Source organism: Culex quinquefasciatus, chromosome 2, assembly GCF_015732765.1.
Source record: "Culex quinquefasciatus strain JHB chromosome 2, VPISU_Cqui_1.0_pri_paternal, whole genome shotgun sequence".
NCBI lineage: Eukaryota > Metazoa > Arthropoda > Insecta > Diptera > Culicidae > Culex > Culex quinquefasciatus.
This window is the reverse complement of record NC_051862.1, coordinates 104,726,678-104,744,687: the sequence shown is the minus strand read 5'-3', so window position 1 is coordinate 104,744,687 and position 18,010 is coordinate 104,726,678. Positions and strand designations below refer to the sequence as shown.

Here is an 18,010-nt window from a genome sequence, read left to right as displayed (position 1 = left end):
AACCTCTTCTGACTTTTTTTTGTAAACAGTGCATTGGGCTTACACCCTTACCAAAAATCATGATTTTCTGATTTCAATATCCCACTTTTCATACGATTTTTTGAGTTCAGGTACTAAAACCATAAAAATGTTTAATCGTATGAAAAGTGGGATATTGAACTCAGAAAATCATGTTTTTTGGTAAGGGTGTACTCAGTTCAGATAGCGCGACCCGAGCAGACGGAAATAACTTGGGAAGGTCAGTTTTTGATATTGTGAGAAGATCGAAATATGTTATTGGGATGATCGGATTAGTTGTTAAAATAACAAAAATCAATAACAAAGATTTGTTCGAAGAATAACTTAAACTGTTATTATGTTGTTATTGCAATAACAAACCAATAACACAGAAGGAATCATGAAGGAATAACAAGATTTGTTATTTTGTGCGGAGAGGTGGAGCAGCATAATAACAAAAAAATGTTATTGAACTGGTATGTCTCCATAACAAAAAAAAGTTATTGTTTTGGTTTATTTGTAATTTGCAAATAAACCTGCAGTTGCCATAACTCCTCTGTACTAGCCAGGGCTGCAGAGTCGGGTACCTCCAAGCGACTTTGAATCCATACTTTGAAGACAACTCCGACTCTTGATGCAGGATATGTCGTCAACGACGACTTTAGCTCTCCAAAACTACCCGACTTCACAGATTCCGACTCCAAGTAAAAGTTGCTGAAAATTAGATGAATCCGATGCAGTCTCCGAGGTCACACTCCAGCTCGAACTTCAACGTCAGCTCCGACTTCCTGGCTCTGTGAAAATAATAACAGTTTTTGTTATTCACACTTCCAAAATTCTCAATAAATAAATCAATTCCGTTAGGGAATATAACATAATAAAAAAAAAGAACTCTCAAAAGTTAATTTATCGGATTAATTTTAGCTTGAAACCCCATTTCATGGTGAAATAATGACCCCGATGAAATCCCTTAGGGGGTATATCAAATAATTAAAAAAATCAACTTTCAAAATTTCAACTTTTTAGAATAATTTTAGCTTAAGGACCCCATTTCATGGCCAAAATAATGACCCTGACGAAATTGGTCAAAATTATCCCATAGTTCTAACCATTTTAAACAAAGTCCTTTAGGGGGTATATCAAATAATTAAAAAAATCAACTTTCAAAATTTCAACTTTTTAGAATAATTTTAGCTTAAGGACCCCATTTCATGGCCAAAATAATGACCCTGACGAAATTGTTCAAAATTATCCCATAGTTCTAACCATTTTAAACTAAGTCCTTTAGGGGGTATATCAAATAATTAAAAAAATCAACTTTCAAAATTTCAACTTTTAGAATAATTTTAGCTTAAGGACCCCATTTCATGGCCAAAATAATGACCCTGACGAAATTGGTCAAAATTATCCCATAGTTCTAACCATTTTAAACTAAGTCCTTTAGGGGTATATCAAATAATTAAAAAATCAAATTTCAAAATTTCAACTTTTAGAATAATTTTAGCTTAAGGACCCCATTTCATGACCAAAATAATGATCCCGACGAAATTGGTAAAAATTATCCCATAGTTCTAGCCAATTTTAACAAAGTCCCTTAGGGGGTATTATATCAAATAATTAAAAAAATCAACTTTCAAAATTTCAACTTTTAAGAATAATTTTAGCTTAAGGACCCCATTTCATGGCCAAAATAATGACCCCGACGAAATTGGTAAAAATTATCCCATAGTTCTAGCCAATTTTAACAAAGTCCCTTAGGGGGTATATCAAATAATAAAAAAAATCAACTTTCAAAATTTTTAACTTTTTAGAATAATTTTAGCTTAAGGACCCCATTTCATGACCAAAATAATGACCCCGACGAAATTGGTCAAAATTATCCCATAGTTTTAGCCAATTTTAACAAAGTCCCTTAGGGGGTATATCAAATAATTAAAAAAATCAACTTTCAAAATTTCAACTTTTTAGAATAATTTTAGCTTAAGGACCCCATTTCATGGCCAAAATAATGACCCCGACGAAATTGGTCAAAATTATCCCATAGTTCTAGCCAATTTTAGCAAAGTCCTTTAGGGGTATATCAAATAATTTAAAAATCAACTTCCAAAATTTCAACTTTTAGAATAATTTTAGCTTAAGGACCCCATTTCATGGCCAAAATAATGACCCTGACGAAATTGGTCAAAATTATCCCATAGTTCTAGCCAATTTTAACAAAGTCCCTTAGGGGGTATATCAAATAATTAAAAAAATCAACATTCAAAATTTCAACTTTTTCGAATAATTTAAGCTTAAGGACCCCATTTCATGGCCAAAATAATGACCCTGACGAAATTGGTCAAAATTATCCCATAGTTCTAACCATTTTAAACAAAGTCCTTTAGGGAGTATATCAAATAATTAAAAAAATCAAATTTCAAAATTTCAACTTTTTAGAATAATTTAGCTTAAGGACCCCATTTCATGACCAAAATAATGATCCCGACGAAATTGGTAAAAATTATCCCATAGTTCTAGCCAATTTTAACAAAGTCCCTTAGGGGGTATATCAAATAATTAAAAAAATCAACTTTCAAAATTTCAACTTTTTAGAATAATTTTAGCTTAATGACCCCGACGAAATTGGTCAAAATTATCCCATAGTTCTAGCCAATTTTAACAAAGTCCCTTAGGGGGTATATCAAATAATTAAAAAAATCAACTTTCAAAATTTCAACTTTTTAGAATAATTTTAGCTTAAGGACCCCATTTCATGGCCAAAATAATGACCCCGTCGAAATTGGTCAAAATTATCCCATAGTTCTAGCCAATTTTAGCAAAGTCTCTTAGGGGGTATATCAAATAATTTAAAAAATCAACTTCCAAAATTTCAACTTTTTAGAATAATTTTAGCTTAAGGACCCCATTTCATGGCCAAAATAATGACCCTGACGAAATTGGTCAAAATTATCCCATAGTTCTAACCATTTTAAACTAAGTCCTTTAGGGGGTATATCAAATAATTAAAAAAATCAACTTCCAAAATTTCAACTTTTTAGAATAATTTAAGCTTAAGGACCCCATTTCATGGCCAAAATAATGACCCTGACGAAATTGGTCAAAATTATCCCATAGTTCTAACCATTTTAAACTAAGTCCTTTAGGGAGTATATCAAATAATTAAAAAAATCAAATTTCAAAATTTCAACTTTTTAGAATAATTTAGCTTAAGGACCCCATTTCATGACCAAAATAATGATCCCGACGAAATTGGTAAAAATTATCCCATAGTTCTAGCCAATTTTAACAAAGTCCCTTAGGGGGTATATCAAATAATTAAAAAAAATCAACTTTCAAAATTTCAACTTTTTAGAATAATTTTAGCTTAAGAACCCCATTTCATGACCAAAATAATGACCCCGACGAAATTGGTAAAAATTATCCCATAGTTCTAGCCAATTTTAACAAAGTCCCTTAGGGGGTATATCAAATAATTAAAAAAATCAACTTTCAAAATTTCAACTTTTTAGAATAATTTTAGCTTAAGGACCCCATTTCATGGCCAAAATAATGACCCCGACGAAATTGGTCAAAATTATCCCATAGTTCTAGCCAATTTTAGCAAAGTCTCTTAGGGGTATATCAAATAATTAAAAAATCAACTTCCAAAATTTCAACTTTTAGAATAATTTTAGCTTAAGGACCCCATTTCATGGCCAAAATATTGACCCCGACGAAATTAGACAAAATTATCCCAAAGATCTAAACATATTTAACAAAAGAAAAATAATAACAGATTGTGTTATGGACACTTAGAAACTTTACCATTTGTGCGATTTGTTGTAATTTTATTTCTAAGTCAGTATACCGAACGAATAACAAATTTTGTTATTAGGAGAGTTTTGAAATGTATCACATTTCCTCTAATTGGCGTGTTATTAAACATTTTCAATATAATATCACTTCAATACCAAATTTTGTTATTTTATCAGAAACTGTTATTATTTTTTCTTCTTGAAGTTGAACTTCAGGTTAAAATAATAACACTTTTTGTTATTTTAACAGGATTTGTTATTGAAATATTATTAATTTTGTTATTACCGTCTGCCCGGGGATGCACTTTTACTTAAAAAATAAGCCCTTTTAAGTTTTCTGTCGAAAAATACCATCAAAAAATAAAAATTTATCATGGGAAGTTGCGAATTATGGATTTGTTAGATTTCTTCACAAATCACAACTTTTCATGATACATTAATGTTTCTGGATGATAATTTTACGAACAGTTTTTTTCAGGCAAAAACCTGAACCTGTCATGATTTTTTTATGTTTCTGGATGATATTTTTTCGCACCAATTTTTTCAGGAAAAAGCAGAATTGGCCATGATTATTTCATGTTCCTGGATGATATTTTTCGGTACCATGACATGATATTTTGAAGTTCAAAATGTCAACTTGGTTTGATATTTTTTTGATGTTTCGTAGAGTAAATCATGTTACATTTTATGTTTCTACATCTCTTAAGTCAAGCGTTCTGGAAACATGTCATCTTCATGTTTTTGGCAACATGACAAGTTTACCGTAAGATGTAATTTTCTGATCGGGGGCCCGGGCAGAAAGTTACATCTTCCTGCAAACTTGTCATGTTCGCAAAAACACAAACATGTCAAGTACCTGTTAACTTCCAGTTAAGAGTTAATCAAACATAAACGCGAACATAATTTACTCTACGCATATCAAAAAATTATCAACTTAAGTTCGTGTTGGAAACTTCAAATTATCATGCTATGGTGCGGAAAATATCATCCATAAACATAAAATTATCCCGACCAGTTCATTTTTTCCTGGAAAATATGGGGCGAAAAATATCATACAAAAACATAAAAGTATCATAACAAGTTGTGATGTTTCCAGATATTTTTTTTCTGTAATAATTTTGTTGCTTTAGAAAGCGTAATACACAGTAAGAAGATATAAGTTTCATATAGACTGTTTTTCAATTGTATTTTAATAAAACAATATAATGTGATGTGATTTTCTAGTAAAATTTATTTTCATTAAATAAGCCTGAAATTAAAAAACTATAGCAACAATCTGCTGCAAGACTAAACATAATGACAATCTTAATTTTTTTTAAATATTTGTATACAGTCATCCCTCATATTAGGAACAGTTTACAGATCGACCAATATTCAAAAAATCATAGAAAATCGATAATTGAACATAATGATTCGCTTTTACCTTCATTTGACAGCTGTTTTTGCGATCTTTCGAATGCTGTATCGAACAACTGCAAATTTTATCGTTTTATATCAAGTTTTTGAAGAAAAACTTCGACCCTTGAAATCTACAAATTCGGAACACTTTTTTCTAACGATGTAAACAATCTTTTTTATCGCTCCAGGGGTACATATTTTTATAAAAATAATGACTTCACATTCGGAAACCAGTAAAACTCATGCTTAGTAATGTTTTATGAATGGTCTGCTAACTTTTTTTGTGAAAATATCAGTTAAATTCAGGTGTTCCACAATTGTGGGAGGCACAATAACATCCCACAATTATGGAACAGGCAATTTGGAAGCAGCGATTTGCTGCTCTGAATAAAATAGTCTCGAAATGCAGTTTTTGTTTTAAAAGTACTGCTTATATTAATGAAATAGCAAAAGAATGTCCAAATAAAGGTCCTAAAAATACAGAAAAGATGCATTTGGCATGCTTTTGACAAATTATCACAAAAGTGTTCCGAATATGTGGAATGACTGTATCATTTGCCGTATAATTCGAATTAATTCAAAGTTTAGTGTGAATAAGTAAGGCTGGTAAAATTTTATTTAAAGTTTTTGTCACTCCTCCTTCGAAGTTTGCCCGAAAAATCAGGGGCAACAAAAATTACATCCAAAATTGCATACTACTAACAATATTAAAACAAATCAAACTTTTTGTAAAGCCAAGTCAAAGAAAAAGCTACGAAAATCTGTACAATTGAACTAAACAAATCAATAATGCACTAATTTATTTGCATTGGCCGCTGAAAATTTTCCTGAAATTCTAGCAAACCTATTTGAAAGTGTAGAAATTTGTAAATATTGTCAAGGCGGAAGCGTTACAACTGGGCAACGTGGCTCGGTCTTATACAAACATTTAAATTTATAAAATTCCCAAACAAAAAAAAAATAAACAAAAATATGGTCTTTAAAGGAAAGAATCAAAAAAATATATGCAATCCTTATCAATAAATAATTTATTTTCAGAATTTTATATCAATCTGTCAAAAGTCAATAATGTGTATTCAAAATCAGCATAAATAACAAAATGAAAAACTGAACTTTGCTAATCAAACATTGAAATGTTTGAAAGAATTTCTAAACTGAAGTGATAGGTTCACTTTGAAATAATAATTCTCGTACATACCTTGTTAATCCTCATCCAATCCATCCAGAGAGCATATGATTGCAGCACAATCCATTTTTGCAGCTGATTGGTCAAAGTAAACAAAATTCTAGAAGCCGAATGTCCAGAAAATGCCCGTTAGTAGATCTGTAAGAGAAAATAAAACACAAAGCATCAATTCTCAAACAAAATTTATGGAATAATTAAAAATTCAATAGTAAACAAAGAAAAAGAAAACAAGCAATACTTATCTGAGTTTTAAAAATCGTCGAAAAATATTTGTCGGTTGACTAGTAGAACCAACATATGTAGCCACTTCAGGTGGACTCATCTTCCTCCGTGAAACTGCTTGCGAGCCACACAATTTAATCATCTCCTCCGGAATCACAAGAGGAAGGTTCAGAAACGTAAACAATCACACGCACACTCGCGAAAACACACGGACCAAATACGGTTCCTCCACAAATCGCGATTCTGATGACACGACGACAAAAACCAAAACAAATCGAAACTGCTGTTTTCCTCCACCGAGAACTGTCAAATTCGCCAAAATCATTCCGACGATGATCCGCGTCTTGATAGCATCTGCTGGAGGAGGAGGAGGATGACCAGCGACATGCAGGCAGGAGGATTTCGATTCTGCGAACTGCGGCTTTGTCATGCACGCGCTAACGTAACTTTTTCTTCTCCAACGAGCCACCAAAACATCAACTTTCACATAAATAACAACATTTCGCTAATCTCACATAAAATGACACCAACGAACGCACATTCCCACGGCCAAAATACGCACTTACAACCCGCGGCGATTCGTGGACTGTTGTTAATCAGTGGAAAACTACTGCACCAAAAACGTAAACAAACCCTTGTCCCTTGTCCTGGCGAATCCGCCAAAATCCTTTCCACGTTAATTCACAGCAGCATCTTGGGCAAGGGAATTACTTTTCTGGTGCAGCGGCTTGGAAACTTTCCTTGCACCCGTCAACACGGAGCGAAACTTTTTCTTCGCCCCCCAGCCACAATAACACAAACAATCACTTAAACACAACATATCACGGCTCCCGAACGCCACGGAACGGACGAACACACACCCTCGGCCACAGAACGTACTCACAACCCGCGGCGATTCGCGGACTACAATTTATCCGTGGAAAACTACTGCGCGAAAACGTAAACAAACCAGCCCGCCACGAACGCAAAAGCTGTCTGTCTGCCGATTGCCGATTCCTGTCACGACATGTCGCGCGCGTTGCGTGCGAGCATTGAACGAAAGAAGAGAGAAAGAAAGAGTGAGCGAGCGCGTGGGCTCATTTTGCGCTTTGCGTTGAAATTTTATATGCGGTAAAATACTTTTAATGTGATTAGTTTAACTAGTGTATTTAAAGTAAATTAAAGTGGAAAAAGTCAATAAAAATGTCCATTAACAAAACTGCCATTTTAGCTAAGTCCCAATTGAAAAAATTTAACCTTGTAAATCATCTCATAATCTCGGGTTTTCAAAAATATTCTAAGTGTAGGAAAAGTGAAATTTTGTCGAGGAGTGAAAATTTTGCTAAGTCCAACAAAAACAAGATAAAACTATAAAATATCATCTCATGATAAAGAGGTCGAAATTTTTCTAAGTCCCAAAATAATTTGGCTTTCGAAATTCTGCTAAGTCCAGCAAAAACAAGATAAAACAAAATAATATCATCTCATGATAAAGATTTCGAAATTTTTTCTAAGTCCCAAAATAATTTGGCTTTCGAAATTTTGCTAAGTCCAGTGAAAACATGATAAAACAAAATAATATCATCTCATGATAAAGAGGTCAATTTTTTTTTCTAAGTCCCAAAATAATTCGGCTTTCGATTTTTTTCTAAGTCCGGTAATATCATGAGAAAATGGAAATTTATCAACTGATGATAAAAGGTCTACAAACATAGAAAGGAACATAGATATCGGCGCGCATTTTAAGAGTTTTTGGAACAAATATCAAACATGCCATGATATCAAAAACAACTCAAGTTATTTTTTTGTTCGTCCCATGATGCGACTTTCTGCCCGGGGGGCAGAAAGTTGCATCTTGGAAAAATCTACCCATGTTCGTAAAAACACGAACAAGTCAAGTTCACCCCAGGGTATGGTTAAGAGATAACCGAACATGGCCACGAACATAAATTGTTCGAGGTGTATCTGCGAAAAATCTTGTTGAGTTTATTTGACCAACAATGCCACATCAAGTTGAGTTTATAGTAGCAAACAACTGAAATCTTCTAAAAATCATATCAAGTTCATAAAGTAGATTTTGATCCCAAAAATAATCTTATTGGTTTTTAATGCACCCCGCCACAATTCAGACCCCCTCCCCTTCTTCCTCTTCACAAATATGAGTAATATTGCAGGAATATACGCACTTACATCAAAACAAGATTTTTCAAAGTTGAAAAATTATTTTACTTTAAAAACTCATTAAAAAATTGTGGAGAAAGCGTTGAATCGCCAAAATGTCACAATAATTTTCCAAATCACGAAAAATCCAAAGTCTCTATATTCCATTTTTTTTTAAATTAAAAATAAAAGTTTATGAAAATATTCCTAAAATTGCATAAGTCCAAAAATCCACAGTAAAATTTCAAAAAGCCTGGTAATGTTTCTTATCAAAATAATTTTTCAAAATGTTGAATAATTTTCAACTGGCTGAGAGCAAAAATTTCGCAAAGTCCTGAAAATCTAATAAATTCTACCAAAAATCTTGTCGTGATACGGATCCCGTAAATTTTCTAAGTGCCGGAACGATTTTTCTAGGGGGTATATCAATAATTATTAAAAACCGACTTTCGAATTTCAAAATTTCAATGAAGACGTTTTGTCAGGGACATTTTTTTTAGGAACAAACTGATGTTTTTTCAAAAATCGGACGAAAATTTCCTGTAATTTCGACGAATTTTCCGAAATTTTGGTTCAAAGCAAAAATAAACATCAAAATATTTTATCATGTTTCCAAATTCCCAAAAATTTTCTAAGTCCCAATTTTTTTCGGTTTCCTCATCTCGAAAAATTTCTAAGTGTTGAAAATATTTTACTGGCCGAAAGCCAAAATTTTGCTAAGTCCAAAAAATCAAATAAATTCTACCAAAAATCTTGTCGTGATACGGATCCCGTAAATTTTCTAAGTGCCGGAACGATTTTTGTAGGGGGTATAACAATAATTATTAAAAACCGACTTTCGAATTTCAAAATTTCAATGAAGACGTTTTGTCAGGGACATTTTTTTAGGAACAAACTGATGTTTTTTTCAAAAATCGGACGAAAATTTCCTGTAATTTCGTCGATTTTTCCGAAATTTTGGTTCAAAGCAAAAATAAACATCAAAATAATTTATCATGTTTCCAAACTCCCAAAAATTTTCTAAGTCCCAAAAAAATGCTTTTTCTATAAAAGTAAAGAATTGAAAAATATACGCAAAAATGTCAAAGTCCAGCATAAATAAAATCAAACTTTAAAATATCAGCTCATTAAAAATTATTCTAAGTGTCGGAAATTGAAAATTATGTCAGTGACTGCTAATTTTTCTAAGTCCAGCATAAATTTGAAATAAAGTCAAAATAATCATTTCATGATGTTCGGGTAAAATTTTGGAAAAAATAAAATTTTCGAAATTTTTGCTAAGTCCAAAAAAACTACCACTAACACCTCAATATCAACTGTAGATAATGCAGTATGATCATGGAATATACTTTCCATGATACGCAGTCGGTTTCAAAAGTCGTCATAACTCGAGGAGTTTACAGCAAGATGCGAATAAACAAGCCAAGATAGTTCGAAGTTATATCCACCAACTCACTTTCCGCCCGGGTACTAATAACATAGAATCCAGAACAATAGAATAATAAAGTTAGTTATTCTGAGCGATGGATGGGGAGCACCCAAATACAAAAACTGTTATTTATATGGATTGATTGCATAACAAAAAGTGTTGTTATTTTATCACATGGAAGGCTATCCCGGGTAGTGAAAATTATCAGTAAGGCAGTTTAAGTTTGGATACAATTTGCTGATTTTCATTATTTAAACAACTTATTTTGTAAAATATTTGAAGAAAACTTGCTAGCTCACTTCCTATTGAAAATTATATTTAAGAGTTGTTATTGAATTTCAAACAGCTTAAATGCCAACATTAAAGGCTTGATGGAATTAGACGCTGTTCCCCTTTTGCTCGATTTTAGTTTTAACATGTTTTCAAATGTTTGCTAACGCATCTTTTACAAATCACAATTAATCTATATATATAAAAAATTTCGACGGTTTTGTTCGAACGCGAATCAATTCAACACGGAACGTCGGATCGAGGTGCTCTTTATTGCGTTGGGTTCGTATAAATCCAAGGAAGGTTCTTACGCCAAAAAATTTCAACTTTGGCCACTCTGGAACCTATTCCGGGAAATCTGCAGATTCTATGGGAAAAGTTACGTAAAATCAAATTTTGATCACAGGAGGCTGAAGAAGCCAGCAAGCAAGCAAGAAACGTCAGGAAACCCAAAAGGGCAGGACGAAGTTTGCCGGGAAGAGCTTGTTTTGTATAATTCATCTGCATTTTTTGCTAAAATGAAAAGTATGTAAGTATCTGGGGCGAATCGGGACAGCTGTTTTAACCTTGTTACAGCACAATATTTGGATATTTTTTATTGGTTTTGTATAGAACAGACACAGGTTAACAGAAATAGTACAAAATCTCCAAATTTCAAAAATTTAAATGCTCTAAACCTGCTGTGCCTATTTAGACTGTAGTCCTCCGGTTCATCTCAGATGACGGTACAATTTGTTCAACATACAATGAATAGAAAAAAGTGATAGGTTCACCTTAAAATATTTTTTTTTAACTTACTTTGCTGACCATCTGCAAAACCATTTTTCAGTCCATAGGTAGTAGGGTGGTCCAAATCCGGACTTTTATGGGGCTACCCCCTGAAATCAAAGATTGACCCATCACTAGGCTAAATTCCAAATTTAAGCTCATTCTGACCACGGGAACTCCTCCCTCCAATCGCTTAAAGTTTGTATGGGAAAAATCGACAAAATGTATGGAGAAAAACAACTGTTTTACATTTTTACCTGTGGAAGGCACCATATAGTTATCCGATTCTTACAATTTCTCAAATGTAGAACCTTCATTAACCTTCGGGAAGTCGCGCTAGTGTACTTTGTAAACCAGATTTGGGAAACTTAAAAAAACAGTAGTTTTTCATGAAACAATCAAGCCGTAGCCTTGATATATGCTCAAGTTAAACATTTTTACTGACGGAAACAAGTTAACCTAAGACATTGTTGAGTAAAAACTATTTTTAATACATTTTTTAAAATAGTGTTTTTGGGTTGGTGCACAAAGTACACCAGCGCGACTGCTCGTGGAATGAATACCGGAAGTTACACATTGTTTTTATAAGTCTCAATCAGGATCAATTGACCCCAAAACTGTTTCATTGTATTCAGGAGGGCCGCTAATTCCGACTTGATGAAAATATGGGTTCTGAGTACGGTCCGGTGGCCCTTGGGGATGTTCCGAAGAGGGGACATTTTCAGAAATCCGGTCCACAAGGCATGATGGGTGTCAAACTTCATAATTTTCAAAGGCAAACCTCAATATGAACATTTTTAGTGCAATAGGTGATCTGGCCACAATACGGACTAACCCGGTGGCCCCGGGAATGTTCCGAAGGGGGGACATTTCCGGAAATCCGGTCCACAAGGCATGATAGGTGTCAAACTTCATTATTTTCAATGGCAAACCTCAATAGGAACATTTTTAGTGATCTGACCACAATACGGATTAACCCGGTGGCTCCGGGGATGTTCCGATGAGGGGACATTTTCGAAATTCCGGTCCGCAAGGCATGATGGGTGTCAAACTTCATAATTTTCAACGTCAAACCTCAATATGAACATTTTTAGTGCAATAGGTGATCTGGCCACAATACGGACTAACCCGGTGGCCCCGGGAATGTTCCGAAGGGAGGACATTTTCGGAAATCCGGTCCACAAGGCATGATGGGTGTCAAACTTCATTATTTTCAATGGCAATCCTCTATATGGACATTTTTAGTGCCATAGATGATCTGGCCACAATACTGACTTTCCCAGTGGCCCCGGGGATGTTCCGAAGAAGGGACATTTCCAAAATTCCGGTCCGCAGGGCATGATGGATGTCAAACTTCATAATTTTCAACGGCAAACCTCAGTTTGAACATTTAAAGTGTCAGAGATGATCTGGCCACAATATGAACTAACCCGGTGGCCCCGGGAATGTTCCGAAGGGAGGACATTTTCGGAAATCCGGTCCACAAGGCATGATGGGTGTCAAACTTCATTATTTTCAATGGCAATCCTCTATATGGACATTTTTAGTGCCATAGATGATCTGGCCACAATACGGACTAACCCGGTGGCCCGGGAATGTTCCAAAGGGGGGACATTTCCGGAAATCCGGTCCACAAGGCATGATAGGTGTCAAACTTCATTATTTTCAATGGCAAACCTCAATAGGAACATTTTTAAGTGATCTGACCACAATACGGATTAACCCGGTGGCTCCGGGGATGTTCCGATGAGGGGACATTTTCGAAATTCCGGTCCGCAAGGCATGATGGGTGTCAAACTTCATAATTTTCAACGGCAAACCTCAATATGAACATGTTTAGTGCCATAGGTGATCTGGCCACAATACGGATTGACCTGGTGGCTCCGGAGATTTTCCGAAGGGGGGACATTTCCGGAAATTCGGTCCACATGGCATGATGGGACTCAAAATTCATCATTTTCAAAGGCAATCCATCATATGGAAATTTTTAGTGGTATAGGTGATCTGGCCACAATACGGACTCCCCGGTGGCCCCAGGGATGTTCCGAAGAGTAGACATTGTCGAAATTCCGGTCCGCAAGGCATGATGGATGTCAAACAAAATTTTCAACGGCTAACCTCAATATGTACATATAAAGTGTCAGAGATGATCTTGCCACCATCCGGATTAACCCGGTGACCCTGGTTATGTTCCGAAGTGGGTACATTTCCGGAAATTCGGTCCAATATTCATAATTTTTAAAGCCTATTATCTTTATGGCCCATTTTAGTGCTATAGAAGATCTGGCCATAATACGGACTGCCCCGGAGATGTTCCGACTCATACGGCCTTTCGTCCCATCAAAACGCGTGTGATGATAGGCCGTAAGTTTAAAGTCGTACCGCCCTTTCAAATGTGGATCCAGAAATGAAATATAAAGTGCAATCATCAAAAAACAAGTAATCATACATTTTCTTGAATTGTTTATTTATTTAGAGTATTTTTTGCTCCCCTTTTCCAATGGATACAGGTTTGATGAATGAAACACCAAAAAAACATAATTACAGTATTTTTGTAAAATTCCCAAACATTGAAATCTAGTTTTGACCAAGTGAACATCGTGATCAGTATGCAGCAAAAAAAAGTTGAATTTTGGAAACATGAAAATTTAGTTGGTTGAATATAAAAAGTGTGTAAAATGTGAACCTGATGAAAATTCATCAATTCCTTATGTAATATTACAATTTTTGACACAAAATCTGTCACCATTTTCTGATGAATATTACCATCGTTTTTTTTTCTGTGTTCGGTATTTATATTTTTATCAGACCCCCGGATTCAACCTAGGATCAGTACCTAAGCGGACCTTATAAATAAAGTAATAATCGAAGTTGACTTTACAGCTGCCGGCCACTATTGCTACACTCAAAAAAATGAGTTCGCGTAAACGTGAACAGCGTTCATGCCAACGGGAACCAGGAAGAAAACTGTTCACTTTCATGGTGCAATGCACTATAAAAGTTGAACAGATTTCTTCCTGGTTCCCGTTGGCATGAACGCTGTTCACGTTTACGCGAACTCATTTTTTTTAGTGTAGTATCAATCACCTGTCTTTTATTTACAAAGACTTCGACGCCCAAGCCCTAGGTCCTAGGCACCCATATTAAAACGTAGAATTTACGACCTTTGGATTATGAGTGGTCAGATTAATTTACACGGATGGGACAAAAAAATAAAAGACTAAAAACTACACCCAAAGGAAAAATATATCTCAAAATCTGCAACAGTGGATTTGCTGCAGAAAATGTCACATTTTATAACATTTTTTGCAGCAAGCCCGTAGATCATTTTTGCCCGCGTGTAAACATTTCAGCGATCTGCAGTTCTCACCAACACATATAATACGGGGATGACGTCGCTATGTTTAGACCACGGAATACCCGAAAAAAATCTAGAGAAATTGGATATTTTTGGAACTCTTTATTCCCGGGAAATTTGGTCGAAACTCCCGGGAATTATGATACTTATAAATTTTGAAGCAAAATAATATAAAGCCAATCAGAAACACTAGATGACTTATATTGTATACAGATTATTCTTGTTGTTAATTCATTTATTTCTGACTGATTCAACCTTCTTGGCCTTTCGCTGCCCTATTCTATAAAGAGGAAAATATTTAGCCGTATTGATGTTCGAAAAAAAGTTCGAGAAAAAATTAAATGAAACTTGTTGAAAATGCCTATTACTCTTAATGACGACATGACTACTATATTGGGGGGTTTTAAAAATCTGAAGTAGATAACGTATGTAAGTAAGGCCATAAATCATTTTATGCTTTCAATTGGCACCCAAATTAATTACGATCAAAAAATATATATGCATTCTGCGTTAAGATTATTGATGTATATTTAATTTTCCGTAAGTACTGTAAATATTTAATCACTGAAAATTTAAAGTAGTCCTAGCAAAGAAAAAAAATAGTTAAAATGTTGCTTTAGGTCATTATTTATCATCTTAGAAAAACATATTGTATTTTTTTATACATTCGGATTAAAATCTTATAACAATTTTTTTGATTACTACGAGTAAGCAGGACATAAACAGATTTTTAAACATAGGAAAAATCATTCACCATGAAGAATACTTAAAAAAATACAGTACAGTTTTGAGTCACAAAAAGCTCTAGAAATGATCTTGTTATTGCAGATTTGGGATTTCGGGGCCACCGGGGTAGTCCTTATTGTGGTCAGATCACCTATGGCACTATAAATGTCCATATAGAGGACTGCCTTTGAAAATTGGGAATTTTGACACTCATCATGCCTTGTGGACCGGATGTCCGGAAATGTTCCCTCTTCGGAACATCTTCGGGGCCACCGGGTTAGTCCGTATTGTGGCCAGATCACCTATACCACTAAAAATGTTCATATTGAGGGTTGCCGTTGAATATTGTGAAGTTTGACACCCATCATGGCTTGTGGACCGAATTTCGGAAATGTCCCCTCTTCGGAACATCCCCAAGGCCACCGGGTTAATCCGGATGGTGGCCAGATCATCTTTGATACTTAAAATGCCCATATAGAGGTTTGCCTTTGAAAATTATGAAGTTTGACACCAATCATGCCTAGCGGACCAGAATTTCGGAAATGTCCCCTTTTCGGAACATCCCCGGGCCCCCCGGGTTATTCTGGATGGTGGTTAGATATCTGATGGCATTCTAATTGGTGGAATTAACAACTTTGTAGAACATTGTTTCTTCCTATTTGGAATTATGTTCGGTTTATTTGAAAATTTCTGACAGGTGCACAAAGTACACCACGCGACTGCTCTTGTAGTTTTTTTTTTGCGCGACTTCCCGAAGGTTAAATTAAGAACAAGTTTTCCGAAGACACCAAATTTTTAGGATTTTTTCCCGCGAAGTTATTAGCGCCCAAAACTGACCATTTTTGCGCGGCCAGCTGTAAGGGGCTACCTAACAACGATGTTTATTTCCAATTCGTACACGCACGTGCTCTCTCTCAGGTTCAAACTCTCTCACGAGCTTGCTCGCCTGCCTGCCTGCCTGCCTGTTTACCAACAAGCGCGCGCTGTTTCTCTGCTTGGACTTTTGTCGTCGTCGTGCTTTCCGCCGCGCTGCGTTCTTCACATGTTTATTATAATTTTCAACTAAAATAGCAGGATTCTTTTGAGATATAAAATTTAATGTAATATGTGATCAACAAAAGATATCATATTATAAGAGCGTGAGAGAGAGTACAAATTTGATGAATTAGTTCATCCATGAATCGTCATCTGTTCTGATCCAAACCTAATTGCAAACGTTTTGGATTTTAATTTATCTGCTTTTGTTACAAGAAATACCATGCAGTTTTTTTTAGATAAAAAAGGAAGGAATTTTCTTTAGATTTTTTTTAAACTGAATCCAAATGAGTATCTTAAAGGAAGGCCGCAACTGCAAGATCTGAAGGTAGTTAACGATTGTGCAAAAGAGATGTTTCCTGAATCGAAAAATTTACAGGTAAACTGACAAAAAATGATAAACAGTTGCAATATTTGTTGCAGGTGGTCTAGGAACACAGAAAGAAATTTCCAGAGAGAATAAAAAAATAGTTTTAGAGAGTATGAATGAAAATTTGTAGCAATAATTGTAAAATTGCCTTGATTTGTACTAAGTATATTTTTGATACGACACGAATGCCATAGCAATGGTAAAGTGTCTTTAATAAAACTAATAATAATAATATTTTTGATAAAGCAAACTACCTAAAGGAACAACATTTATATTACCTGAAGAGTTTTTTTTTTTAAATAATTGAATCATTATCATGTTTCTTTAGCATATACGAAAAACTGCGTGTAATGCTTGGAAAAACAAACAAACCCTGTTCTCATGACATTTGCTGTAATTTTTTAATCGAGCCTAAGCCACGGGGTTAGTCACTCTTTTGATCCGTAGCGAATACAGAGCGAATCACGTTTATATGGTAAATACACGGTAAATATATGTAAATATGGATGTACAGGATGCGCTGAAGTCACTGTATGATTTAAATCAGTGTTCTGGCGAGACGTCACTTTTATAAAAGTGACGTTTTGCCACTAAAAAAATCGAGTGCCTTTTTGACAGCTGCTTTCACGTGGCTTAAGCAAGAAGCACTTTCCTTGGACTTTTTCACCGCAAGTTTTCCCGCAAGAACCCGTGACTATCCAACTGCCAAGGAACCAACGGAACAGCTAGACGACCAAATTTAACAAGGACCGTCCTTTCGGACAGCTTTCGGACCATCCAACGGCCGGTGCGGTAGGAAACATCCGGATCGCCGAAGCGGTGGCCATACCGGATCGCCGAAGCGGCGGCCAAAGCTGCCGGACGACCAAACTCAAACAGAACCAGGACAACAGGACAGATTCCGGACCATCTAACGGCCAGGGCGGTGGTAAACTTCCGGATCGCCGAAGCGGTTGCCATACCGGATCGCCGAAGCGGTGGCCATACCGGATCGCCGAAGCGGCGGCCAAAGCTGCCGGACGACCAAACTCAAACAGAACCAGGACAACCAGACAGATTCCGGACCATCTAACGGCCAGGGCGGTGGTAAACTTCCGGATCGCCGAAGCGGTTGCCATACCGGATCTCCGAAGCGGTGGCCATACCGGATCGCCGACTTCCGGATCACCCAAGCGCTGGCCATACCGGATCGCCGAAGCGGCGGCCAAAGCTGCCTGACGACCGGCGACAGATTCCGGACCATCTAACGGCCAGGGCGGTGGTAAACTTCCGGATCGCCTAAGCGGTGGCCATACCGGATCGCCGAAGCGGTGCCATA

General features: G+C 35.7%; 1 protein-coding gene across 1 annotated transcript in view; it reads left to right on the top strand.

The window, feature by feature from the left end:
- LOC119766157 overlaps positions 1-17,910 on the top strand; it is a 57,172-nt gene extending 39,262 nt beyond the window's left edge. The window contains exon 4 of the mRNA XM_038250557.1: positions 17,458-17,910. Coding sequence (XP_038106485.1) covers positions 17,458-17,910 — 453 coding nt within the window. The remainder of the gene's footprint in view (positions 1-17,457) is intronic.
- Positions 17,911-18,010: the final 100 nt, after the last annotated feature.